General features: G+C 44.6%; 1 protein-coding gene and 1 pseudogene across 1 annotated transcript; both read left to right on the plus strand.

Moving 5' to 3' along the window:
• On the plus strand, positions 1-25,982 carry Ccdc81 (coiled-coil domain containing 81). Its single transcript, XM_075952408.1, has 15 exons — positions 1-448; positions 4,979-5,040; positions 6,972-7,128; positions 8,893-9,149; positions 11,039-11,118; positions 11,776-11,897; positions 12,651-12,774; positions 14,201-14,291; positions 14,704-14,850; positions 16,238-16,342; positions 16,732-16,904; positions 18,119-18,197; positions 18,368-18,594; positions 21,119-21,244; positions 25,497-25,982. Exons 1-15 carry the CDS (start codon positions 370-372, stop codon positions 25,636-25,638), a joined length of 1,971 nt encoding a protein of 656 aa, XP_075808523.1. The 5' UTR covers positions 1-369; the 3' UTR covers positions 25,639-25,982.
• On the plus strand, positions 21,409-22,567 carry LOC142837671 (rRNA 2'-O-methyltransferase fibrillarin pseudogene; annotated as a pseudogene).
• Positions 25,983-27,215: the final 1,233 nt, after the last annotated feature.

The raw sequence follows: 27,215 nt of genomic DNA on the forward strand, positions 1-27,215 counted from the left end.
AGCACTTCCTTTTCTAAGGCCTTCTTAGTTCAGCGACCCCCAGGGCCTCCATCTGCCCGAGGACCTCGCTGTTTGGATGGGAGCGGATTTGCACTTCTGGCTAAAGAGGGACGGAGCTCTAGAGGTCTTCGTGTTGAGGGAACAGGTTATCAGCGAGCCAGATCGCGGGGGGAGGGGCGGCCACAAAGAACGTTTATTTAAGGAAAAATACATTTTAAGACTTTTAGAGCAATTTTTGATTTCAAAGAACCACCCCAAATTCCAGGCGAAGAGTGCTGGAGGGTGGAAAAATCCTTTTAGTGCGAACTCCACATAACAAAGAAGAGACTATCCATCAAGGACCCACCCCGGAGTCATCTGGGACCGAAGATGTTGGACAGGATTGCCCCGGCTTTTCAGGACCTGTGCAGGCAGGTGCTGCCCACACTGCCTTCGCTGAGCCAGGAGGGTAAGTGACTTAATGCCGGGGCTTGGGGGTGTACCTTACTGTGCTACAGACGTGACTCAGAGCTTACGGTGTCGTTTTCTTCGGCTCAGGATTTTCATTCAAAAACAAAACAATCCACACACGGCCTGATTAGTATTAAGTACTGAAAGCAAAACCCTCGTGGTCCAACTGGAGTCCCGAATGGCTCCTTTTTCAGAGTTGGACACAGAACACATATTTGTACTTTCCTTGATGCCTTGCGGGTGTGTTAATGAAAAGTGATGCTTATCGACAGACAATTTTCACAGAAAACTCAGAGGGCAGTCCGAGATGAGACACACAGCCCCGCCCCCCTTAGGAAAGCGCACCACCCCACCCCATCACCAAAGCGCTTTGGCATCTGTCTGTGATAGGGGCCGTCCACGGGAGGGCGCTCTAGAGAAGCAAGCTACTATTAGCCATTTATAATTGAGATTGTTTAGCAGGCAAAATAAATACGAACAAGTAGTATTGCTTCTTTCGTTTCTCAAGCATCTCTCCTAATTGTTCCTGCCAAGTTTTTGAAAGAAGTATAGAAGATAATTTTATGACTTTAGAAATACTTTCCACCTTCTTTATATACATATTCTTTCAAGTAATTTGAAGTCCTACTGTATGCTGAGCCCTAAAGATCTGATGGTTACTAAAAGCCCCAATGATTTACAATCAGTGGGGAAGATACACACTAATCAAAACACAAATAGATACACACTAATCAAAACACAAATAGATGTAAATTTATATTTGAACTAAATGCTACCAAGGAGGATACATGATAAAATAACTTTAAAAACAAATTTATTTAATCTATGTGTGTGCGCATCTATGTGTGTGGGTGCCAGGGGAAGTCACAAGATGATGTCATGTCAGATCCCTTGGAGCTGGCGGTTACAGGAAGTTGTAAGAAGCCAGACTTAGGCGCTGGTAGCTGAAGCTGGGTTCTTCACTAGAGCAGTCAGTGCTCTTAACTGCTGAGCTATCTCTCCAGACCCACAATAAGAGCTTTTGTTAAATATATGCATATTTAACCGGGTGATGGTGGTGCACGCCTTTAATTCCAGCACTTGGGAGGCAGAGGCAGGCGGATCTCTGTGAGTTCGAGGCCAGCCTGGTCTATACAGTGAGTTCCAGGACACACAGCTACACAGAGAAACCCTGTCTTAAAAAAAAAAAAGGAGAAGAAGAAGAAGAAAATGTATATATTTAACATATATAGTATCTATCTATCTATCTATCTATCTATCTTAGATTTTCAAGCAGGGTTTCTCTGTATTTTTTGAACTCGAGACTCCTCTAAAACTCTGAGCTCAACAAACATCTTTCCTTTTTAAGCTAGCCACCTTGGCTATTTCATTGTCCTTAAGCAAAGTAAATGAACACACTAGTTTTCTGAGTGTGTGTGTGTGTGCTGAATTTTGTCAAATGATCAGACTTTTCCTTTTTAGCCTGTTGTCACGGGTTACATTTAAAATGATCTTTAGATGGGGTTGAAATTATTTTTATTCTGAGATTTAGCGGTAATCCGCCTAAAGCTCGGTGGTCAGAAATCCTGATAGGCAACATTTACAGATCTATTCTAATCGGGCTGCAGAGGCCGAAAGCCTTTTTCTCCAGGGAGAAATACCAAACTTCAGTTTAAATAATTAACTCTGCCCATCCTACTCTATTGAATAAAACATTACAACGACTTCGATCCCTCATCTCAGTGACCAAGGAGCATGCCCAGACTCCCAGTTAAACCCGAGACTTTTCACCAGGGTTTGGTTACAAAGTACACACTTTCTCCTGGCCTTTGTTAAATCATTTCCTCGTTAGTATAGATAATTTTCCTCAAGTCTGAACTGCCTGTTATGTCTAGTCATGGACTGTCGGTTTTCACACTGTAACCCTGAAATTTCCCCATGTAAACAGGGATGGTAAGATTTCTGTTAGTGTGTTAATTGCTTTTATGGTGTCAATGAGGGTTTAAACTCGGTATATAGTTACATAGTTGGGACTGATTGACAATGGACAGACTTCCCCTTCTCTTCCTCTTCCTCTCCCCTCCTTTTTCTTTTCCTTTCTCTCTCTCTCTCTCTCTCTCTCTCTCTCTCTCTCTCTCTCTCTCTCTCTCTCTCTTTCTTTTCTTCTTTCATTTTCTTTTTTCAAGACAGGGTCTCGCTATGTAACACTGACTGTCCTGGAACTCTCTTAAGCAGACTGGGCTGACCTGGAACTCAGAGACCCATCTGCCTCTGCCTCTCAAGTGCTGGGATTAAAAGTGTGCAGCTCCGCCCCTGGGCTTTGACAGACTTTCTTAGTTCTTAGCGGAAAGTGGTAGACTCCTTTGGGCTATTGGGTAAGGAGGGAAGGGGTAACTACTGTAGGGTGGGGTACAGTGGGGGAAGGTAAAGTTCACAGTGGGCCCCTGTTCACTGCGGCGAGTTGCCCTCATGTCGTTGGCCATGAATATCTACTATTCAACTTGTTCCAAGATGCTCATGAGAACAACGGCTACTTTCTGTCCATCAAACTTGCCTGTTCCCTGGCACATTGTTAGTAAAAAGTATTTTATAGCGCTGGTATATCAGAATTAACGACTGCAGTCGTCCTGCCTTAGTTACAGTTTAATCCATTAACGGAAAAATACCAGTTTGCACTGTTAGAGAAGAGCTGACCTTTCGTTGCTAGCTTCTTCCATGTCTCCAAGTGGCAGTCCAGTAGACGTCACCTTTCTTGGTCTTTTATTTGAATACTTAAAACTTAGCTTTCTTGATTTGTAAAAAGTTCCTAAATTAGAAATTATCACAATAATATATGACTAGACTTATAGGACGGCGAGGTAATACAGACGTAATTTTCTCTATTGTTAAGTCCGACTCATGTCCAGACTACGTACATTTTTCACATCAACATTAATAACTATTTTTTGGTAGCTTTTTGGGGTTACAGGGAGGAGAACTCAACTTAGTACAAGGAAAAAAATACAGAAAGCCTTCAGATCAAAGTAGAATTGTGAAGTCTATAACTTAATTCAAAGACAGAGCCTGGGGGCCCTACCCACAGTTAGTTTTTATAAGTTACTACTGTGGATATATTAGTATATTTGTTGTTTCCAGGACATAACAGACTAGCAGCGGCAGATTGGGAGGATCTGGGAGCCTGGTGAACAATGAGAGAGGGGACAGCGGATCTCTACCAGTGAACATGGAAATTGCACTCGAGAATTTCACACGAGCCGATGCGTAGGGACAGTTAATGTATTGAGCAGACACAGGCGGTCTTTCATGTCATTAGTAGCCCTTGACCTTATGCTATGGAATAGTATGAGTTCATGCTCATATCAATCACGTGACCCACAGTGAACACTTCAGGAATAGGTGTTCAATGAGTCATTAAGAAAAAAGATTATAGCTGGGCGGTGGTGGCGCGCGCCTTTAATCCCAGCACTTGGGAGGCAGAGGCAGGCGGATCTCTGTGAGTTCCGAGACCAGCCTGGTCTGCAGAGCTAGTTCCAGGACAGGCTCCAAAGCCACAGAGAAACCCTGCCTCGAAAAACCAAAAGAAAAAAGAAAAAAAAGAAAAAAGAAAAAAGATTATAGTTGGCTAAAACTCCATGTGTAGCCTGAATGCTAATTGGTATTAATAATAAAAACCCAGAGTCAGATACAGGGGTTAATGCTGAAGATCAGAGAAGCAGAACGACCAGATACTAGAGTTCTTATACCTCTACCAATGCTCAGACTGAAGGGGCCATCCTGTCCTCAGATGCATATCCAGACTCATCTGTCTCCACCAAACCTCAGACTGCACTGAGCTCCTGTCTCCATCTCCCTAGTGCTGGGATCCCAAGTTCACACCTTTGTGTGATCTCTGTTTCTCTTTTAGACAGATTCAGTCTTGCAGAGCCCAGGGTGGCCTTGAACTAACAGAGATCCCTCTGCCTGTCTCCCTGGCCTCTGGTGGCTAGGTTTTATTTTCAGGCAAGCTTTATTTCTTAAAACACAAAATATCATTATATCCATGTATAAGATAAAATGAAACATGACCAAGTAGAAAAAGACAAGATCTCCTGAGTAAATTGGGAGCATGGGGACCATGGGAAAGGGTTGAAGGGCTCTATAACAATTAAAGAAAAAGAAACATGACTTACTTCCCTTCATTATAGAGAAGTTTTTTGTACATTATTATTTGCACTGTTATTACTGCTACTTGGTCCTTAAGGATTGAATGCAGGGCCTTGTGCTTGGTAAGCACTCTCCTACCCTTTTGTCGTAGTACGGAAGATTCATCCTAGGGTCCCGCATACCACAGTCCCCAGCCCCATTATTGCTGTAATTAAAGTCATATCTTCGGAGGTTACAGGCATAAGCTTTTGTTAGCAGGAACATTAATTTTGGGGAATGATTTTGTTAGTTCTCTATGCATTAGAAGTTACTACCATTTATTCCTTTTATAATTACACGTCTGCTTGTGAGGATTAAAATACTATTACATGATTGCTCACATAGATTGTTTTCCTTTGAATTTCAGAAGTCTCTACCATCTGGGGGAATGTGTCAGAATTCGTGGAAAAGCAGCTAGCTACGCATAAGGTAGGTTTTCCACTCCAGTCTCAGCACAGTAGTTAGATATTTCTTCTGCAGACTTGCGTATTTTTGCTGGGAGTAGTGCGGTAGATTTAGAGCCATTCTGGTCTGCGGTCACTCCTTTAGTATTTTATTTTACTTTTAATAAAGGTTTGTTTATTTATGTATACAGTGCTCTGTCTGCATGTACCCCTGCAGGCCAGAAGAGGGCACCAGATCTCATTACAGATGACTGTGAGCCACAGTGTAGTTGCTGGGAATTGAATTCCCCGCCTCTGGAAGAGCAGGCAGTGCCATCCCTCCAGTGTCCCCGCCCCCTTTTTATTTTTTTTAATTTTAATTAATTATTTATTTATTTTGAGACAGGTTTCTCTGTGTAGCCCTGGCTGTTGTGGAATTCACTCTGTAAAGCAGGCTGGCCTCGAACTCACAGAGATCCGCCTGCCTCTGCCTCCCAAGTGCTGGGATTAAAGGCATGTGCCACCACCGCCCGCCATCACTCCTTTTCTATTTTCACTTTATGATACGTGTAGAACTTGTGGCAAGCTGGGTGTTAACCTTAGATAACACATTCATAGCTCTCTTAATGACAGAGAACGCAGGAACGCAGGACTGCTCAGTTTAGGTTTTTGTAAAGAACTAGACGTGGTCTGTTTGTGATCTGTCAGCTCCCAGCATGGGTGTGGGAAGGGATAAACTTGTCTGCCATTTTTCAGGGAATAAGTCTTAATTGGAATATATAAATACAGAAACTAAATTCAACTAGCGCAAAATAAGAAACTGCCTGTGTTTGGACTATTTCTTCAGGTCAGGTCTTAGGTTTAAATGCTGTAGAACTGAGTGAGGATTTTGGCCGGAGCTCGGAGGCAGTTAGGAGTTTGTGGACCTTTTATAGTTTACGCCCGTGTCCTAACTGTGGCTGTCCATGGCTGAACGAACACTTCAAACTTATTTTGTCTGGTTTGGGAATTTGAATCATTTATCATTACTTAAAATTGCATTTTTCTTGCCATTTTCTTGAAAACTCAACAGGGGTAATGATATTGTCTTTCATTTTTTAAAAAGATTTATTTATTTATTACATATATAATGGTCTGCCGGCATGTGTCCTTGCAGATAGAAGTTGGCACCAGATCTTATTACCGGTGGTTGTGAGCCACCATATGGTTGCTGGGAATTGAACTCAGGACATCTAGAAAGCAGTCAGTACTCTTAACCACTGAGCCATCTCTCCAGCCCCTGTCTTTCATTTTTGCACGTGGTCACGGATGCAGGCCACGAGGTGCTCTTCCCTTTACATGAAGCATGCGTGTCCTGGCCAGCACACGTTCTAGTTGGCTCCCTTCACTCCATGGCTTTTTTCCTTCTGTTCCTATAGATTTGAGTTTGCAACCATTGGTGTATGACATCTTTAGGGTATCCCAGAGGCATTTGCATAAACTCAGTGGCCAGGGTTACACTGTAGGAGGTTCCTGGGTGCTGGTTTGTCGGGTTCCACTTCATCCTGTCTCCTTATCCCATTTCAGTAGTTAACACAGAAGCACTGTTCATGAAGACGTTTTCTTACACAAACGATTGTGCTTGCTCATTTTCAACCATCCACTGCCCTGTCCCACTAGTGTGTTTTCTGACTTTAAATAGGGAACCTAAAATCGGAGGGAACAAGAAAACAAGGATTTCATTAAATGGAAAATGATTGAATTTATGTCATATAGTTTAGGACAAGAACAATATTTGTTATGGAATTCTAAAAGCTATGGTGCCCATAAGCATATATTTTCACAGATATACCGCATCTAAGAACTCACAGAGACTGCTGAATATGAACTCGGTAAACCCCAATCTCCTCTTTCTTTTTGGTGACCGAATGGCTATAAACCTTCACCTTTTAAAGGAATAGTGTGTGTTGTTCTTCTTGTCTTCTTTTTCCCTTTCAGGGAGTTCAGATTCCCGGACTTGGAACTTTCACCTTCACGAGGCAGAAGCTCGAGGTCGGGAACCACAAGTTTATTCTAGTGCAGAGGCCCGTGTTTATCATGGCGGAGAAGTTAGTGCAGACCCACGGACTCAAGCAGAACAAAGTATTTTCTCCTGGTAAATCGTTTTAACAGCTGAGACTTTCCCCCAGAAGTGTGTTGGCTTGTGGAGACGAACAGAAAGGGTAAACTTTGGCCAGCGCTGCCTTAGTTTCTGGTTTCAGAGACTCAAATCCCACATGGTGCTTTTGGAAGTTAAAGTGGAAGTTAACGTCTTTCTGAAGTTCATTTTGTTTGCTTTCTAAATTTTAAATATTTATTTTAATGTGTGTGTGTTTGTGTGTATGTGTATGTCTTTGTGTGTGTGTATGTGTATGTCTATGTGTGTGTATGTCTGTGTGTGTATGTGTATGTCGGTGTGTGTATGTGTATATGTGTGTGTATGTCTGTCTGTATGTGTGTGTATGTATGTCTATGTGTGTGTGTATGTCTATGTGTGTGTGTATGTATGTCTGTGTGTGTGTATGTCTGTGTGTGTGTATATATGTGTATGTCTGTATGTGTGTGTGTATGTCTATATGTGTGTGTATGTCTATGTGTGTGTATGTCTGTGTGTGTATGTATGTGTGTGTATGTGTATGTCTGTGTGTGTATGTGTATATCTGTGTGTGTACATTTATGTATGTGTGTGTATGTGTATGTCTGTGTGTGTATGTGTATATCTGTGTGTGTACATTTATGTCTATGTGTATGTCTATGTGTGTATGTGTATGTCTGTGTGTGTATGTGTATGTCTATGTGTGTGTGTAAGTGTATGTCTATGTGTGTGTGTATGTGTATGTCTGTGTGTGTGTGTATGTCTATGTGTGTATGTCTATGTGTGTAAGTGTATGTGTATGTGTATGTCTGTGTGTGTGTATGTCTATGTGTGTGTGTATGTGTATGTCTATGTTTGTATGTCTATGTTTGTGTGTCTATGTGTGTAAGTGTATGTCTATGTGTGTGTGTATGTGTATGTCTGTGTGTGTGTATGTCTATGTGTGTATGTCTATGTTTGTGTGTAAGTGTATGTCTATGTGTGTGTGTGTGTCTATGTGTGTATGTGTATGTCTGTGTGTGTGTGTGTGTTGTTCTGCAGGATGCACGTGGAGGTCAGAGGACAACTTAGGGGCGTCATTGCTCTCCTGGGGATTGAACTCAGGCCCTCAGGCTTGGTGGCATGTGCCCTTACCCGATGAATCGTCCTTGTCATGGTGTCTCCACCATCTCCGCTGCTTGTCCTTTTTTCTGATCAGTGGGCCTTGCAGAACTCCGACATCAGTTGTAGCCAACTGGACCCTGCTTTCTTCAAGCTGCTACCATCTTGCTCCTTTAACATGCGTTTGTGAGCTCTCTGGGAAGGAAAGCTTTCTGCGTCTTGTCTGGTCTGATACCTCTGTATCAGATTTAGTTTCCTGAAAGATGAGATGGCTATCTTTTCAAACACTTAACATTCACAAATATTTGTAACTACCCAAAGATGGGACGACAGACAGAAGACATTCATAAATACTGCTGAAGAGTGTTTTGAAAGATCTGAAAACCTCAGAAAACGGTGGATAGAAACAGTTTGTCACCGCTCTGTTCCCCAAAAAACCAAACCCTTGTCTACTCTTTAGACAGTCAGTTACTTTTATCATGAGCAAAATACATTGTACTTTTAGGTGACATTGTACTAATTAGCATGTATTAGTGACCACTTATATTCATTATCTGCAATAATAGTACAAGTATAAGGGGAAAATATGGACAATTTTATTTTTTAATATTAGTCAGAATAAAGTGTACACAATATATCTTTAGCATAATCTCCATCTCCCCACCCTGTCTTTTTCTCCTCCAGGTGATATTCCAGTTGTCCCACTTAATTTTGTCATGATATCCCTGGAGGGACCATTTAACAGGGACACGATAGAAGGATGTGTTAAGGAGACATTGCTTTTCTTATCACGATCCATATCTGTCAAACAAAACGTGGAGTTCACATTCAAAGGAATTGGGGTCCTTTTGATCAGAGACAGCAAAGTGAAGATGAGATTTTACAAGGACTTCCTTTGCTCGATGGACGGAAGTGGCACCTTGAGCAAAGCCCTGGCAAATGTAAGTTGTTTGCTTCTAAGCTTTCCTGGTTTCGTTTTCTGTTGTTGTGATAAAATAGCCTGGCAAAAAGCAACCGAAAAGGGTTTATGTTAGCTCGGTCTTCCAGGCGACAGTCCATCAGAGAAAAGATCGTCACGGAGGCAGGAACTTAAAACAGCTAAACACACGGCATCCACAGTCTGCACTGTGGTCCCGGGACCAAAGCTAGGGAATGGTGCTGTCCCCTTTCAGCCTGCGTCTTTTCACACCAAGGAAACAATTGCGATAGTTCCCCTCAGGCATGCCACAGACACGCCCACAGGTCCGCCCACAGGCCACCTTGAAGTAGACAGTCCCTCATGGGACTTCTCTTCCCAGGAATTCTAAATAGGATCAAGCTGACAACTGAAACTAACCATCATGCAACCCTTTTTTTTTCAGTCTATGGTTCTGAATCAAATGTGGGTATGCTTTCATTAAGAATGTCTATTCGGGACAGGCATGGTGATATAAGTCTTTAATCCCAGCATTTGGGAGGCAGAGACAGGCAGATTTCTGTGAGTTTGAGGCCAGCCTGGTTTACATAGTGAGTTCCAGGACAGGGTATGTAGAGAGGCCCTGTTTCAATGTCCCGCCTCTGCCCCGCTCTAAATGCAAACAGATAAAAGAAAAGCTTGTGTTGACGTATTTTAAGTGACCCTTTTCCCAAGTGTGTGGAAATGTGTGGTACAGGCAGCCAGTTCCTTGACAAGCAAGACAAAGAACTTCAAATCAAGTTTGAAAAAAGAAGTACTACCCAAGGAATGGAAAAAGCAGTAGAAATTCATAATTCTGGACATTTTATAGTACCGTACTCACAGCATGTGAGGGGGCTAAGAACACAGGCTGCAGGGCAGCTAGCTGGATGGGTGAATTTAGCCTGGAACTCTGGGTTAATCGGCACCCTTGACATCTCATTCACTCTGTAAACACTGTGAAAGGTGGCGGGGAGTGGCAGTTTGACCGGCAGATGTCCTATAATTTAAACCTGCGTGTGATCCTGAAAATAGCCCTCTTGGGAATTTTTTGTGCGTATTTTGGTGGTAAACCAAAACTATACCCAAACCAAAACACCGCTTTTTGGAATTTTTCTTTAAATTTCTTTATTTTTATTTTGTGTGCATTGGTGTTCGCCTGCATGTATGTTTAACTCCTGAAGGAGTTATAGACTGTTGTGAGTTGCCTTGTGGGTGCTGAGAGTTAAACCCGGGTCCTCTGGAAAAGCAGCCAACACTCTTAACCTCGGAGTCATCTCTCTGGCCCCTTTGAGGTTTTCTTTAAAGTTTTTTAGGCTATAGAATTCATAAATAATCATACATATTAGTTAATAGTAATAATGAGGTTATTGTAGAAAGTGATAACTACAATAGCTCTTGGTTGCATGCTCTGCACATTTCCATACAGTATTCTATTAAAACCCTGCGAGGCAGCTCCGGTTGCTCTCTCTATAAGCCTCGTACCTGGGAACACATAGCAGCCGGCAGTGTCCCGGGGACAGAAGGCCACGTGACTTCAGAGACGTTCTCTGAACTGTCTAATATTAGAGTCCTACGGACCAAGAGTGAAGTCCGATCTGTGCTCATTTCCCGATGGTTTCTGGATGTTTGCTCATTTTCCAATGGTGTGTAGAAGTCATTTCAATTCTTAGGGCAATTTTCAAAAGAGACGGCATGGTCTGAGAAAAGGCAGCGTCTGTGGAATTGCTCTTTAGCGGTCCAGGCGAACTCTGATGAAGGCGGTCACGCCATACTGGACTCCAAGCGCTGAACAAACACAAACCGCTCCATGGTAGCAATGCCTTGCAGGGAGCCTGCGTGTCTTGGTCTGTCCTGGGCGGCAGCTCAGGCGCGATCTTTCTCTCTGTCCTCTAGAGGCCTGGCACCATGGACTCAGTGCTGTCGAGCAGAGAGGGCGTTGGAAAGCGTCCCAACAGTGCACTGGCCTTTCCAAGGTGAGTGTTTTGCTTTGGGGTTAACTCAGGCACCCGCTCTCCTTCTTAAAGGACAATATTTGTTTTCCAAACTAATTTCCTGCTTCTCTCTCCTTGTCCGTCTCTCCTCTGTTTCTCTCACCCCCTTTCTTCCCTTCTCCCTCTCTACCATCTCTGTATAAGCACCAAGAATTTATTGCACACACCACCAGCACAGCCCTTCACAAACTGTCTCTTTATAGGTTCTTATTTTTATGTAGGGAGAGGATGAGGAAATGGAGAGGAGAAAGGAGATGGTTATTTGGGGGTACACTGTATCAGGCTATGATTTCTTGACTTCAAGCTGACAGACATCTCTCACTCATGTAGAAAGGACAGAAAGCTCAGGCTGAAACCAAAGGAAAAAATTTAAGTTGAGGTGTGCGAGCAATTTCTTTATATTAAGTTCTTTCGGGGGCCCACGGTACAAGGGTATGTGGTTTGGGTAGGCTCCCAGATCTGTCCTTCCAGAGGGGGAGTTCATGCTCCTGATTTCACAAGACAAACCTTGCACCCCCTTGAAGGAAGCAGGCTTGCTGTGAAGTCAGAGAGGTGGTGGGTGGCTTCCCAGAGCTGAGAGTTTGCACAGTCACCTGGTCAGGACCTGTGCAGAAGACAAACCTCTTGAATCCTTCTTAGGATTGAGCACAAAGAGACAGAGAACAAACCAACCATGGAGGCCATTGCCGAGGAAGGTGGAGAGAACAGACCAAGGAAGATCAAGTTGAAAGACCAGTCAGACAAAGAAGAAGGAGCCAGGGGTAGGCCAGTGGTTTGTGGGCACCGTCTGTTCCTCTTGACTCTTAGGAACTTATATGCGTGTCACTTAGGAACTCATATGCTCAAAGTAAATAAAGCTAGTGTATTAGTTACTTTCCTTGTTGTCATGAAAAAACTTAGAAGCAGTGATTTAAGGTGTGGGGGGAGGAGCTTTGCTCTGGACTGTGATTGGGTCCCAGGGGCTAAGCGAGGCCAGCTGGTCACAAAGTATCTGGAGCCAGGAAGCAGAGAGCGACCAGGAAGTGGAGCCCCCCTGTAAAACCTCAAGGCTCTCCTTCAGTGACTCATTTGTTTTTCGAGCAAGGGCCCACCTTCTTAAAGGTTCTTCACCTTCTCAAACAGCGTCACCCGCTGGGGACGGAATGTCCAAATACAGGAGTCTATGGGGGACGTTTGACATTCAAACCACCACTTCTAGATTCACAAGTAGCCACTGTATTTTTTCCTTTTACTTACAAATGCTTTTTATTCTCGGAACCCTGTATTTTGCCTTAACCCACACCCAGCCTCTTACACTACCATCTGTTTGGTGGCCGTCTTCCTGTTCTTGACCAGGTCCTGATAAATCTCACAAATGCATGAGGTGGACTCTAGGGCGTATTCTGTCTCAACAGAGTAAGGGATACTAAACTTTCCCGTGGTCAGAACTGTCAGATTTTATGTGTCTACTTAGCTCTCTATTTAGCTGTTTGAAAACCGAAGAGACTGTTGCTTGCATTCGTTATTTATTCTAGAGATCTCGTCACCCAAGAAACGCAGTGATAGGCAGTCCATCTCTCCTGCCAAAGTAACAAGTGTCAGCCTGCTGGACAAGCTGGAGCCAAGTGGGAGCGGCGGGAAGACCGAGACACCTGAAAAGTAAACTTTTGTTTCTGTTGCAGTTTACTATCACCTTGAAGTCTTCCCATGACACAGGATCTTAGCAATCCTTTCGTTCCTTTACTTGGTATGACTGAGAGCCTTCTATGTGGGAGGTGATGGGGACTGTAGAGGTGGCCAGGGCTTATAATCTAGAGGGAAATCCAGACTCATACCAAGGGTAAGGTAGACTCGCTAAGAGGAGCGGAGGTTACTCAGCCGAGGCAGAGGTAGCGCAGCGGTAATTCCACCTGCCTGCCTGCTTTCACAGCCGACTTCCCAGCTCTACAGGCTTTGTTGATTTCTGAGTGCTGAGGAATCACATGGCAATTTTATATTGACATCGAATGGAATGTGAGTTTGCCACGCAGGCCCGGCAGGCACACCAGTGTTTCTGACATCTGCTTTTTACTGTCTTCCTGTGTGTCCTGCAACGATTCTTTGGGCAAGTTCTCTGTCATTCTTTTTACTGAACAAGTGGGTTAGGATTTTGTTGACAATTCTTGGTTCTTAGTTTCTTTTTCCTCCACGTTTTAATGAAAATTCTCTATTTTTTCCTGTTTGAGGTCCCAAAGAGACATCTGAGTTGTTCCTTCCTGTAGCTTTTGATTTGTGATTTAATACTCAATTTCTTCGGCACATAGCATTTATGATTATTACAGAGTATACGCAGTTATTACCAGCTGACTGTCCCCATCAGAATAATATACCCGTGAGGCTAGGGACCTGTGTGTGTATGGGTTTTGTTTGCACTGCGTTCCTGCATCTAGAGCAACCACACAGCAAACAGGCATTATATTTTTATGAAATGAGTGAATTTATCCCCATTTCACAGAAGTGGTAACAAGGTTTCCAAGATGGCATAGTTTGTCCATGTCATCTACCCACAAGCCACAAAAAGAAGTCAAGCCCAGCTCTGACACAGAGTACACGTTCTTGACTCGGATGCATGGTCTGTTCGAAAGGAAACCACTGAGATACTTTTTTCTGTATTTTTAAGACAGGATCTCTGGTGTGCAACCCCTGGCTGTCCTGCTCTGGCTCTGTAGATCAGACTAACCTGGAGCTCACAGAGATCTACCTGCCTCTGCCTTAGGAGCCACCATGCCCAGTCCCTTTTTCTTTATTTTATGTTTATATTTGTCTCTAAAATTATCACTCTCCTGGAGCTGGAGGGATATGTCCTAGGTTAGGAGCACTTACCATTCCTCCAGAGATCCTGCCTTCCATTTCCAGCCCCATAACAAGTGACTCACAATTGTCTGTAACTCCAACTCCAGAGGATTCAAGCCTTTCTTCTGTCATGTGTACATACCCACCTACCCCCCCCCCACACCATCCCATAATATAAAGAATCTTTAATATGATCATTGTTCCAGAGGCCAGATTGTATTAAAGGTTAATTTGTGTTCCGTTGTCTTTGAAGCGTACCATCTCCAAGTTGTCAGATAAATGACAATGAGAAGCCCAGGACATCTCCCGCCCCGGTGTGCCAGGATCATAATAAGGCAGGACAGGTATAGTGCCTTCGACTAAATCAATCCCAGGCAGACTCATCCTCGGGTTTTTGTTTCTCCAAGAGAATTCTGGGAATCCCTCCTCTTTAACATACTCTATGGGCATACTCAAGTGTCTGGACTGAAATTTGCCCATTAGCCTAGAGCTCCTACTTAAGAGAAAGGGGCTAGGAAATCCCTTCTAATTTTCAGCTCTTCTGGGAGCTCATTAGATCCTTTATATCACTTGGGAGATTTACTTTGTAAACTTCCTTTTGCTAATTGCGTATTAGAGAGTATATTTCAGCAATCTATTCTTTCATGAAACGCGCTTCTTGACATACCAGTCTTAGGAGGGCTTGCAAAGGGAATGAAGTAAATGAAGATTAAAAAAATAAACAGTGTATGATTTGTCCTGAAATCTGAACGGTAGGAAATGTGCTACGTGTGTTTGCAACGAGCGCAGAGGAATTTCCCGCTGTACTATGGAGACGAGAGGAGGAGGAGAGAGATAGAGGATGAGAGGCTCATGCAGCAGTATCAAATTCTCAAAGACCAGGAGGCTTTCTTCAAAAACCAGGTAGCCTTACGCCTTATCGGCAGAGGGTTCGCCGTGGGACAGCGGGACCGCGGGATGCCACTCTTAGAGTCAACTGAGTATGTTCTGCGCATGCTTGCGCTGTAACCCATTTAATTATCCATTTGCGGCTGGGCTAAAGCAGGTGGTGTGTGGGTTGGTTTCATGGCAACTTGATACAAACTGGGGTCATTCAGGAAAAGTGACTTTTAATGGACAGCATGCCTCCGTGAGATTTGTCCGCAGGCAAGTCTACGCAGCTTGTTCTCAATGAATGATATGGGGGTGGGGGGTCCAGCTCACGGGAGGCAGTGTCAGCCCGGGCTGGTGGTTCTGCGCTGTATAAGGCAGACTGAGCAAGCTGTGGAGGGTAAGCCAGTAAGCAGGGTTCCTCCGTGGTCTCTGCTCAGTTCCTTCCTGCCTTCAGTTCCCGTCCCAACTTTCTACAACGATGGAGAATTGAATTGAGCTCACCTCCCACCCCCAAGTTGATTTGGTCATAATGTTTCATCACAACAGAAACCCCAACTAAGACAGGTTGTGTCCAAGTTTTCATTGGTGAATTTCCCTGTATGTATCATGGATCTTCCCCTCAACCCTCAGGACCATGTTTTAAAGGTGAAAATGGGCCAGGCATAGCTGTGCATGCCTTTAAGCTCAGGAGGCCGAGGCAGACAGATCTCTGTGAGTTTGAGGCCAGCCTGATCTACACAAATTTATTTCCGGGCTAGTCAGGGATGCATTGTAACAACTTGTCTCAAATGAAAATGATGGATTTTTTTTATTTATTTGATTTTGATAAAATATAAATCTGGTCAAATCTTATACCTTTTAAAGTCACAGCCTATCTCAAAGAAGGTGGAGGGGACACAGAATTGCCTTTACACTTTCTCTATGCGGATTTCTATGGTTTACAATAATGATACTGTTACTGTGTTCTGTATTTGAAGTAGAAATCCACAGTTCTTTTTTTACTATAGTTATAGTGATGGTGTCCAGAGTCCGAGAATTGGGAAAATAAAAACCTCACCTCATGTCTACAAGGACTTCAGAAAGTGCCATTGCATCCAGACAGGTTTCTGTGCCGGTTATAAGATATTAATGATATTAATGACAGAACTGAATTCACGGAGTATGTGAATTATATATATATTTCATTAATATAGAATGAAGGCTCTTTGCTTTGTTATTTTGAGACAGGGTTTCTTTGTGTAACAGCGCTGGCTGTCCTGGAACTCGATTTGTAGGTCAGGCTACCCTTGAACTCACAGAGATCTGCCTGACTCTGCTGGGATTAAAGGTGTGCACCACCACAGCCTGGCAGAATAATGGGTTTTAAAGATTGTATTTTATTATTAAATTAAAAATTGAAAAAAATACCTGTTTCTAGGTGAAAAGTATGGCTGCCAGGGAGCAGAATCAGAAAAACGCTGCCTATAATCTCGGGGTCGCTGAAGCCATAAGGAGTCACAAGAACGAGAAACCCGAGTTTTACGTGAGTACTGATAGCGTATAAGCAACACTAACTGATAGTGTATAACCAACACTAACGAGATTGTGTGAGTTTTCTGCCAAATTGTTCCCTATCAAACTTTTTAATCACTTAACTTAAGCAATGCCTTTTCTTAGACAATTGGTTCTCAATCTCTAATTTTTCTTTTGTAGTCTTTTTTCTTGTTTCTTTTTGACAGGGTTTCTTCTGTGTAACCATCAAGGCTGTCCTGGAACTCACTTGGTAAACCAAGCTGGCCTTGAACTCACAGAGATCGGCCCGTCTCTGCCTCTCAAATGTTAGAAACTAAGTCATACTTTGATTTTCATTTGCGTCATAGACTTTACTTCTTGGTATGTGAGAGTAAGAGAATCTCTTGTGTCTCATTTCAGAAATCCTTCCTGTTTGATAAACGACCTCTTAGTCCTGAGATCAATGCTTACAAGCAAGGGGAATATTCCCAGAGTCTCCTGAAACAGATGGAGAGCAAGCGGGAGAAGGAAATAAAGCAAAGACAAAACAGGGAGCTGATGGATCGCTTGGAACAAGTGCAGCTCACGGAGGAGTGAGTTCACTACGTGCCCCCGGGAAGACGGATGTCTTGTGTGAAGCTAATTTCTATGTGGGATTGAAGAAGCATTCAGAATTCCATGAATACCTCCATAGCCATGGGAACAAACTAACCCAAAAAGCAGCCAGTTTCACAGGAATAGCTGCAACACAAAGACAAAGCCACCATTTCTTTAGTTTCAGCAATAACTGAAACTCTAAGAGCACTGGAATGATAGGGCAGCATTTCTGTACTGTTTATGATCACCAGTACTTCCCGCTAGTTCAGGAAGGAACATATCTTGAGCAGGCATCATTGCCAACTGTGAGATGCTCAAGTGACCTCCTGGCAAAGCTGAGTTCTTGTTCTAAGCACGTCGCTTGTCCCAGCAAACCTGAGGGCGTAGACACAGGGGACACTAGAACCAGGAACTGAGAAGCAGTGAGGACTCGTTTCCCCCCTGCTTACCCCACAGATTTTTACTTGGCATCACCTCTAATCCGCTTTGAGCTTGGAGGCTCGGAGTCTCAAGTCTAAATTTTCAGGAAGCAGAAAGTTATTGTTCAGGTTGGGCTGTCTGAGGCCCTGGATAGGGCCAAGGCCCTGAAATTCCTATCTGCCTTAGGGGCTCCTGCTGAAGCTTTTGCTGCTGAAGCCAGGACAATCATTGTGTGGCGTGAGCAGAGACTGCCACCACAAACAATAATCTAGTTTCTGCGCCCCTAAGAATATACTGCCCTAAGATTTATCTGCTCTGCTATATGAATTTCATTAATCACTAAGGTTCTTGGCAGGTTTCATATGATGACTGTACAATGAGAGGGTCGATTACTTTTCTAAGGAAGAATTACATATTGAATCTACTTATAGGCATGGCCTTATCTAGACTTAAAAAGTATTTGTGTGTGTGTGTGTATGTGTGTGTGTGTGTGTGCGTGCGTGTGTGCGTGGGGTGGGGAGGGGCCTGCCATATTCATCCCATATGAGTGATATGGCCCCCCCTTCTTCTTATACCTGTCCTGTCTGCCCTGTGTTCAACACAGTATCCAGCAACCTGTAGACCCGAATTCCTTTTTCTTATAACGAGAGTTCCCAGAATGAGCGATGAGCTTTTATGCATCCTGTACCCATTCCTATTAATACGGAACATGCTTTGATATGATGCTAACTTGTGTTGCTGTATTCAAACTGTAAAATGGCTCTCACCTTCTCTGCATCTTAAATACCAGACTGGCTGCACAGAGAGCCCAATACTTAAAAGAGAAGATGGAAGAAACGCAGTACTACAAGAGAGCGTTGGATGCACAGGTAGGTAGACGGTGATCATCACTTTAAAACCGTGCACAGCATCAACACAGTTCCGTAAATAAGCACGTAGCACGGTGAACACACACACACGATATTCCTTTGGTAGGTTTCGAGGCTTTGTTCGTCCCCGTAAGCCTTGGTGTTGGTATCTTACTAATTGCCCATTCCAGGTGAAGAACAAACCCTCCCAACTGCCCATGTTTGAGCCCGATTCTGCTGAGCCCATCTTTGGTAAGGGTAAGGACGAGGGCGAGATGAAGGCTGAAAAGCGAAAGCGAGAGCAGAGTTGCATGAAGCACCAGATGGAGGCGGCTGCCAGCCTCAAGAGGAACGCCATTCTGAACCAGCTGGTGGACCAGAGGCGAGACCTGCAGATGCTTCAGAGGACTCAGCGAGAGTAAGGAGAGCCCGGGTCTCCCTTCCCTCTCCTTTCCTCACCTCCTTCCTCTCCCCCAACTCTTTCTTTCTTTGTAACAATAGTGGAAAAGAAATGTAGCTAATGTATTGAGTAGCTGAGAAGAAATGTAGCTAATGTATTGAGGACTTATGCAAGCCATTATTCTAAATTGGTTACATATTTCACTCAGTTTTATACTATAATTCATTCAATGAAGAAAATGTTATTAAATAAAAGATGTGCTCTCTCTTGATCTCCACTTCTCTTTCAAGCCCCAACTCCATATTTTCCCATATATCACAATATAATTTCCCCTCCTTCTCCTCCTCCTTCTTCTTTTCCTCCTCCTCCTTTTCTCCTCTTTCTCCTTCTCGTTCTCCGGTTTTTGAGACAGGGTTTCTCTCTGTAGCCCTGAGTATCCCGGAACATGCTTTGTAGACCAGGCTGGCCTTGAACTCATAGATCTGTCTGCTTCTGCCTCCTGAGTGCTGGGGATTAAGGTGTACACCACTACTCTCACCAACAGCATAATTTTTTAAAAGAATCATAACATCAGCACTACCCATTGGTTGTATTAAATGAGCCAGAGATACTTAGCTCCACTCATAGATGGAGACCCATTACTAGGTCCTTCCCCAAGTTCGCATTGTGTTCTGCTTCCATCATGAAGTGATGGCTTAGGCGGAAGGATGGGCAAAGGAATTCTCTCAAGGCCTGGATCTCAAAGTTCAAACATCAGACACTTGATTTCTTAGAACGTCCAGGTGGTCACCCAACTGGTAGAGACAGTTTAAAGGTCGCACTAACACTCAGTCTCACAACACCTCGTGTTTTCTTCCTAGCCCTCCATCATCAATTTCCTACTTCCTGCCTCCACCGAGACTGTCATAGGAAACTAGTTTTTTCTTTCTAAATGTTCATCAATTCTTATATCTCTGATGAGCCCAAATTATCATCCAAAAAGGCTTCTGGCCAAGGAATCCACTATTTTTGGAAGGTAGTTGTACTTATAAAAAGTCATATTATTAAATTTATATAAATATTAGAAATGGTCCCAGTGGGATAGCTTATGGGTCTGTTAGGCTCCCTGCTGGGTTGCCTCAACGCGAGTCAGTCATAGACTGAAGGACACAATGGTAGTGGGTGTGACTGTTGATAGAGGGTGTGGGAATACTTAAATTGTGAAGTTTATTCTGTTAGAATCATTATCTGCATTACACATTTCCCTACTTTGATAAAAAAACAAAGGGTCACATCTAATCTGTACAAGGATAAAAGCCTTGCCTTGATATATATCAAATTTCTAAAATCGTGACCTATTTCCATATCCAGTGATAGGCACTGTTGTCCCAAGCCTGACAAATACACTATACCTAGTTTGCCATGAACCTTCCCCTCCTTTTTAATTTTTAGAATGATTTGTTTTTCTTTTATGTGCATTGGTGTTTTGCTTGCATGCATGTCTGTGTGAGGCTGTTGGATCCTCTGAAACTGAAGTTACAGATTGTCGTGAGCTGCCATGTGGGTGCTGGGAATTGAACTAGGGCCCTCTGGAAGAGCAGCCAGTGCCCCTAACCACTGGACAATCTCTCAAGCCCCATGAGCCATCTTTCCAGCCCCTCGTGATCCCTTCTTTGAACTTGAACTTCAGCTTCTCACTTGGGGCTCCAGACCATGTCTCAGATGCATTCTGATTGGTGGGCATGTTTGCGTCACTGTGTTAACTGAGTGATATAGCACAGGTTACATACTTTGGAGGGCACTGGTTTTCTTTCTGTACTAGGGCTAATACAAGTATCTCCCTGCTGATCGTCCAGACTTAAATGACTCCTGCAAATAGCCTAGTGCTAGCTTTATTCTCTTCCCAGGCGGCACACCCTTCGCCAAGCATTACGTCAGTGCTGGGTAGTTCTGCTTCCGTTTTTCTTGCTTACAAGTCATTCCCTACCTCTTCTCATTTCTCTTCCTCTTCTCCTTTCTGCACTCCACTTTGTAGTATAAAATACCTGTCACCCCCAAGTATGATAGTGCACTTCTATGCTCCCAGCACGCTGGAGGCTGAGGCGGGAGGACCCAGAATTCAAGGCTACCCTGAACTACACATAGAGACCTTCCCTCCAAAGGGGAGAAACCCCCAAAGAACCAGATGCGTGGGCTGATTGCTGACAGCTGAGAGGCTGGAGAGAAACACAGGGCAGGGAATCCATTTGGGATGGTTCGTCAGATGAGCCAAATTAGCTTCAAAGGGCATTAGTGGCCTTTGAATTTGTTAATTGGAATAGGACTTAAGTCCTGCTAATTTATACCAGGGTGCAGGATGAAAGATCTTAGAGCCATCCATTATCTGACAGCTTGCGGTTTCACTGTGCTTTTTCCAGCATCCCTGTTTCTGCACATTCTCAAGGCTCCTGAACAGGACCAGAATGCTTTCTGTCTAATTTAACATAAAAGAAGTAGGGCTTCTAAGGTGGTCCCGGCCCTTTCCAGCACTGAAAATGGAGTCAGGCTGTTCCTTTCTCTCCAGGCACTTGGCAGACAGAGCTGCGGAGCTGGATCGGGTGAACAGGATCAACCAGTGTTTGCAGGAGGACTGGGACAGGAGCCTGTACATGAAGAAGCAGCGGGACCTGGAGGAGAAGGCCTTTGAGCGGTAAGATCTCGTGGGAACCGGGCACTCTCTGCTTGCAAGAACCTTCCTTGTCAATCAGCTCCGAGTTTTCTGTCCTTTAACTTAGTAGTTCTCAACCTTTCTAATGCTGCGGCCCTTTAATGCCATTCCTCACGTGATCATAAAATTCTTTCATTGCGGCTTCTTTCCACGTGCGAAAGCCTGAGACTCGTGGAGTGAGGGACGCCGCTGATTGCCGGAGCCGCGCGATCAGAACGCAGTGATGAAGCCAGGTTTCAGCCCCCGTGGGGGTGGCTTTGGAGGCAGAGGAGGCTTTGGTGGTGACAGAGGTGGTAGAGGAGGCCGAGGCGGACGAGGAGGCTTTGGCGGAGGTCGAGGAGGCTTTGGCGGAGGCCGAGGTCGAGGTGGAGGTGGAGGTGGAGGCTTCAGGGGACGAGGAGGTGGAGGAGGAGGTGGTGGACGAGGTGGAGGCTTCCAGTCTGGGGGCGGCCGGGGTCGAGGTGGTGGCCGGGGAGGCAAGAGAGGAAACCAGTCAGGGAAGAATGTGATGGTGGAACCACACGGTCATGAAGGCGTCTTTATCTGTCGCGGAAAGGAGGATGCCCTTGTCACAAAGAATCTGGTCCCTGGAGAGTCTGTGTATGGGGAGAAGAGAGTCTCTATTTCAGAGGGAGATGACAAAATTGAATACCGAGCCTGGAACCCTTTCCGTTCCAAGCTGGCAGCAGCAATCCTGGGCGGTGTAGACCAGATCCACATCAAGCCAGGAGCCAAGGTGCTCTACCTCGGGGCAGCCTCAGGCACCACCGTCTCTCACGTCTCTGACATTGTTGGCCCGGATGGTCTGGTCTATGCAGTTGAGTTCTCCCACCGTTCTGGCCGGGACCTCATCAACTTGGCTAAGAAGAGGACCAACATTATTCCTGTGATTGAAGATGCCCGACACCCACACAAATACCGCATGCTTATCGCCATGGTAGATGTGATCTTTGCCGATGTGGCACAGCCAGACCAAACCCGGATTGTGGCCCTGAATGCCCACACCTTCCTGAGGAATGGAGGACACTTTGTGATTTCCATTAAGGCGAACTGCATTGACTCCACAGCCTCGGCAGAAGCTGTGTTTGCATCTGAAGTGAAGAAGATGCAACAGGAGAATATGAAGCCCCAGGAGCAGCTGACACTTGAGCCCTACGAACGGGACCACGCTGTGGTTGTAGGTGTGTACAGGCCACCTCCCAAGGTGAAGAACTGAAACTCCGAGCTGTCTGGATTCGAAGAAATGTGTGTTGCTACTGTTGCACGTGTATTTTTTTTTCTATTAAAAGACTCATCTGTCAAAAAAAAAAAATTCTTTCATTGCTACTTCATAACTGTAATTTTGTTAGCTATTAATGAATTGTGATGTAAGTACCTGGTATGCAGGAGATCTGCTGTGCCGTTTCCAGGTTGAGAACCACTGTTAGTCTAACCCTAGGATGGCCAAGGCTTTGAGTACCATCAGTTGATTAACATGGCCCTCTATAGCATTCTCTGGGGAGGGCAAATCTGGTTAGTGGGAAACGCTGCTGCGATTGATTAGCAAAGTTTTGTGAGCAAGGGGCTGGAAAACACTGTGCTGGATGTTAAGTTTTCACCGACCCTGCCCTGATCTTTGCTTCTGCCCTGGTGGTTCCACTTTGCTGAGGGTTGCAACTCTCTCTGGATAGAGCTACTTTGAAGCAGGATGAGTTCTGCTCTGATCACTTCCAAGCTTAATGGACTTTTTGTTTTTTTTTTTTTTTGAGACAGGGTATTGCTATTTAGTCTAGCTGGACTGGAACTTGCTCTGTGGATCCGATTGGCCTCAAACTCACAGATTCATCTGCCTCTGCCTCCTGTACATGACTATGCCTGGCCTTTATGGGTGGATAGGAAAGCTTGACCATGGGAAGAATGAGCTACACACAGTGGAGCTGGGCCCTCTCCATCTGTGTTACTATTTGAATCTGCTGTTTAGAGTTAGGACGAACTGTGGGAAGGCTGCTAACGCCAGTCATACTTTTTACCTTGTAAACTGTGAATGTAAATAATTGCCTGACCCAGCTAGCACCAGGGTTTTAGGGGTAAAAAAATACAAAAATATGGAAAACTATTATACTTTGAAAACAATGGAAATCATTTAGAAATTTATGGTGTGATTTTATAAAATGAAAAAAGATTTCCTAAAATGATAAGATTCCAATGAAACCAAGTCAACCTATACAGTCAGATTATCAGGACCAAACATAGCAAAAAACAGTTTACGTGGCTACTTTTCCACTACTGTTTAAGATTTTATTTTTTATTCGTGTGTGTGTGTGTGTGTGTGTGTGTGTGTGTGTGTACCTGAGGAGGCCAGAAGAGAGGGTCAGAGTCTCTGGAGTTGGAGTTCCAGGCAACTGTGAGCCACTTTTGTTTCTGAGACCTTAACTCAGGTGCCAGAACAGCAAACACTCTTAACTGATCTCTCCAGTCTTGACTTTAAAACAACAACAACAATGAAAAGATTTATTATATGTATAAGTTTTTCCCCTCCATATGTGTCTAAACCGCTTGTGTGCCTGGTTCCCAAGGAGGCCAGAAGAAGGGTGTAGGATCTCCTGGACCTGGAGTTACAGACAGTTATGAGCCACCACGTGGGTGCTGGGAATCAAACCTGGGTCCTCTGGAAGAGCAGCCAGTGCCCCTAACCACCGAGCCATCTCTCCAGCTCCAGCGTTGTTGTCCTTCAAGCATGGCTCTTCATCTGCCACCGTTTCTTTTAAGAGTTTCTTGAAAGGCACGTCTCACCTGATTTTCTATTGGCGGAGCTCATTTGTAAGAAAGGAAGTATAGGGATAGCATGGTGGTTCCAAGCCACAGGCGAAGTGGGTCTATTCGATCCAGAGAAGTGGAAGAGGGTGGAAGTTGGTGAGTTCAAACTACTTCTTTCAGTCTTGTGGAAAACCAGGGAGAAGCAGTGACGCTTACACCAGCAGGATTTTGTCTGGATCCGGAGAGACGGCTTGGCCCACATGACGATAGCGGATAGGGGAGTCACAGGAAATAATTGTGAACTCAAGTTAGCGAGTGGGTGACCCAGGGCAGGCTGTGGTAGGCAGCAGGTGGGAAGAAGGGAGTGGTTGTTGTAAAAAAACAAAACAAAAGACAAGCAAACACAAATGCAAGATTCATGTTTATGCAGTTAGCATATGCCGATGCTGACCCGTTTCTGGATTGCACAGATAGGTCTTCCCATCCTTTCCAAGATTATTCATTATTCTTTCTCTCTCTCTCTCTCTCTCTCTCTCTCTCTGTCTGTCTCTCTCTCTCTCTCTCTGTGTGTGTGTGTGTGTCTGTCTGTCTTGTGATAACCTGTGGAGGACACAAGTCAACCTTAAATGGGACCATCAGCCTTGCTTTTTGAGACAGGTTCTCTCCTTGGCCTGAAGCTTGTCAGCTAAGCTAGGCTGGCTGGTTGTGTGGGTTTTAGGGTTCAACCTCAGGTCTTCCTGCTTGCACAGAAAATACTTTTTGATAGCTCTCCCTCCAGCTCCTCATAATCCAGACTCAACTTCTCTGAACTCAGCTTCTCACTGGCTGCTGGGATGGGGGTGGGGGGAAGAGGGCAGCAGCACTGACCCAGTCTTATGACTTTTACAGAATTCTGTGTCCCTACAGAAATGTTGATGTCACAAGAGCGCACTTGGGACTGACTTGCAGAACCAAGAACTTTCAAAATGGAGAATCAGTCATTGTAGTCCTTTATTTCTGCTTCCTGTTTGTTTTTTCCCCTTCTTTGTCTCTTCTTTCTTTCTGGGTGCTCAACTCTCCAAAAGCTCTGTCCTCTTGGGACTTTGCTAAGCAAGTAAACCCTTAGTTGTCAGCAGGTGTTAGGAATTACCTGTCAGCCAGCAGCTTCGTCCGCTTCTCAGACAAGGTTTCCAGAGAGCGAGAGAAGTGTAAATAGCGCCAAACACCAAAGCTTCCGGGCCACCTTAGAGGGTGGGCGTGGCTTGGGCTTTATGTGTTTGCTGTTAGGCACGTGTGGCTAGGCCTGAAGGCAGGTTGGGAATTTGCACAAAGCCTTTGCTTTAGTGAAAAGGAGGAGGCCACAGATGCCAGGATGTGGGATAAGCAGTAGATGGCAGGGCCAGGCAGCAGGTGACGGTAGGAGTCTTGAAAGCAGAGATCGGGCATCACTTTTCTTCGCTCTGCTTCTAGGGATTTGGGGGACACTTGATGACACCAGCTTTTGCTTTCTTCCCCCCAGGGCTTCTGACAAGCTGTTCCTCTTGGACCAGTGTGAGAAGTACCGGCGCTGCAAGCAGTGCCAGAGGCGCACCTCCAACGTGGGCGAGAGCAACGTGTGGCCCCTGAATAAGTTCCTGCAGGGGTCGCGATTGCTCGTGTAGAACTCAAAGTTTGAACCTACGTACTCAGAAACGTTTGTTTGGAGTGGATGAATATTTAGAGTGTGTATATTTGTACCTCGGAGGAAAAAACTGAGTGTTTTCCAACCCTTTCTTGAATTCATGTCTATTATTTCCTTAGTGTCCCGCCTTCCTCTCATCCCTGCGTATTCCTTGAACTTGGCTCCAATAGCGGTGCTGGTGTCTAAATAATTCTTAACCTAGAGTCCTTTTGCTATAGGGACTGGGAGGGACCCAACTTCTTGCTGGATGCTGAGGGGTGCTGACCCAGCTCTGTGACTTCTTTTAGAAACGTTCTATTTTCCCACCTGTAATAAATACATTTTAACAAATATTTCGAAGTGCTGAGTATGCATGACAATTTATAATGGTACATATATCCCCTCCCCAAGTCTAAACTTTTAAAGTACATTTTTATTTATTCTTTGAAAATTTTATGCGTTTATATGTTTTTTGATTAGATGCATCTATCACTATTTTTATCCCATTTCCCCGCTGCATCCTACCCCACATCCCTCCCAACCTTATGTCCTCCTTTGTTTTTTGTTGATAATAACATTCTCATCATGTTGATCATTGATGCTGTTCATTGCAAAAAGAAGCTTCTCTGAGCAACGTTGAGAGTGGCTCTAAAGGTATAAACACAAACATTTGGAAGACAATTCCACAGCACTGACCACATAACAAAGCTGCAGCAGGAGGTTCCCCTCATGGCTATGATTGCCTTTTGACCAGGTTTATAGCATCAAGCATGAAATTCTGCCTGTGGCACAGGCCTCAGATCTATTCAGAAGGAAGCTGGCTACCCGCAATAGTTACGCCTCCATTGGGCCAGTTGGCACAAATTGCCGGGCAGGTTGCTATTATGTTGTGCACGGTCCAATGCTGACTGTTTTCTCTTAAGTAGTCTGCAGGCCATCTTTTGACAGAAAAATTTCAGGTCAATTCCAGCTTAATTCCATCCACTATACCCTGCATCTAAAGTGTACTGTATCTTAGCAATGGGAGTCTTACCATCTCACTGTAGTGGGAAATCAAGAGCAAAGATGATAGCTTGTGTTGCCTTGGGGGTTCTCTGGGACCTCCCTGATCAACCACTTGTAAGAAAGTATCCCCAATCCTAGCACCAAAGTTTTCATTTAATAACCTATTAAATGCCCCCTGCTCTATGGGTGAAGGCACCTGCTGCCAAGCCTGAGGAACTAGGTTTGATCCCCAGGACCTACCCCGCAGAAGGGGAGGACTGACTTCTTGTGACTGATCTCCACACGTTTGTGGTACGGTGATGCACACATACAAACAATACGTGTAATAAACGTGGCAAGCAGGGAAGGGATGGGGAGAATGAGCATCAGAGGCCAGGGATGTGGCTTGGGACGGGAGAGTGCTTGCCTTGCATAAGGAAGCCCTGGGTTCCGTCCCCGGTACTGTGTGGAGTGGAGGCCTATACACACCTGGAATCTGAGCTCCTGGAAGGTGGAGGCCAGAGAATGAGGGTTTCAAAGCTATCCTTGGCTACAGAGTGAGTTCAAGGCCAGCATGGGGCTGCCAAGACACAA

Source organism: Microtus pennsylvanicus, chromosome 18 (genome assembly GCF_037038515.1).
Source record: "Microtus pennsylvanicus isolate mMicPen1 chromosome 18, mMicPen1.hap1, whole genome shotgun sequence".
Lineage (NCBI taxonomy): Eukaryota > Metazoa > Chordata > Mammalia > Rodentia > Cricetidae > Microtus > Microtus pennsylvanicus.